Genomic DNA, 1,246 nt, shown 5'->3' on the forward strand with positions numbered 1-1,246 from the left:
TGTATGGAGGATGCAGCCCTAGTTTGTCATGGGAGAGAATTCCACACTCTAGGGGAAGTAACCATAAACACTCACTGAACCCAACCCAGGAGTTTCCAAATCTGGGTTCAACTACACAAAGTTGGTTCACCGAACGAACTTCAGAGCGGGAATGATTATAAAAAAATAAAAGTTCAGGCTTAGGACCTAGCCCTGTAACTTGTAGCCTAGGCATACCCTCACCACACTGGTGTTACTGTATTATATTAATATGTATTTTAAATCAACCTACTTTGTCCTTGGCACATGTTGTCGATGTCTGACAATAAGCTGATGACATAAGACACATAAGTCAGTGAGTAGAGTTACAGTGCATTGTTGTGAACTAATTTTTAGGATGCTAGCTGTGTGTTCTTCAGTACTTAACAAGTTCAGACACTTCTCCCTTAAGGCTGGAAGAGTCGTGAATCCATCGTGCTATAAATGAACAGACATAAAAATAAGATCAAGTAAATTCACTTTGTTATCACAAGTAAAATCACACATAAATGCAAACCAAATGCATGTAAACCAAAATGTTAAACCATTTTGATCTAAAACCTGAAACTTGAAATAAATTACAGTATGATTATTATTGATGCTGACCTCTGAAATCATGACCTCATCATCAGAATCAGAATCATCATTTTGTGCAAACTTCCGATCAGACACACTAGGCATACTGGGTAATAAGACTTTAATGACATGTAAGTACAGTTGTAATGAGTCCATGTCAAGCTGGCCTGCGTAAGAGAAATATTAAAATTATGATTTAGCTTGTCTATACAAAATCAATTTCACTAATTTTTAAAGTCTATGATTACAGATTTGACCGTCAATCATACAAACACTAAAAATATTAAAGACTCGCACAGTGCACATTGCATACAGACTCTATCGCATTGTTTTCCTTCAGGCAGTGATTGGCAAGATAAATAATCACAGATGCTCTAATAATTTTGGCATATGACTAGCGTATCTTAACAAATGTTTGAATATGAAGATTGATGGAGCCTCGGATCCTATTTATGAGTGCATAATATAGCTTACAAGCACCAACTCATGGGCCTCACACCATGTTTCAAATGGCACTTAGCATATGTGAACAGTGAAGCACTTGATGCTGAGTGGAGTTGGATGAGGTCACAAGAGATATTTTATGAAGCCCTTTGTAATCAGTTCAGAGATAATCAGTATACATCATTATATATATATATATATAAATATA

At 36.0% G+C, this 1,246-nt stretch overlaps 1 protein-coding gene across 1 annotated transcript; it reads right to left on the reverse strand.

The window, feature by feature from the left end:
• Positions 1 to 271: 271 nt before the first annotated feature.
• Positions 272 to 761, reverse strand: LOC117100206 (ubiquitin-protein ligase E3C-like; the record flags this gene model as incomplete). The annotated part of the gene is made up of 2 exons (XM_033239799.1): positions 272 to 456; positions 625 to 761. Coding segments are annotated over 2 exons (322 nt in total), but the record flags the coding sequence as incomplete, so codon positions are not given.
• Between the last annotated feature and the right edge of the window lie 485 nt (positions 762 to 1,246).

This window comes from Anneissia japonica, unplaced genomic scaffold (genome assembly GCF_011630105.1).
Source record: "Anneissia japonica isolate Jap-2015-1 unplaced genomic scaffold, ASM1163010v1 scaffold102725_len1246_cov290, whole genome shotgun sequence".
NCBI lineage: Eukaryota > Metazoa > Echinodermata > Crinoidea > Comatulida > Comatulidae > Anneissia > Anneissia japonica.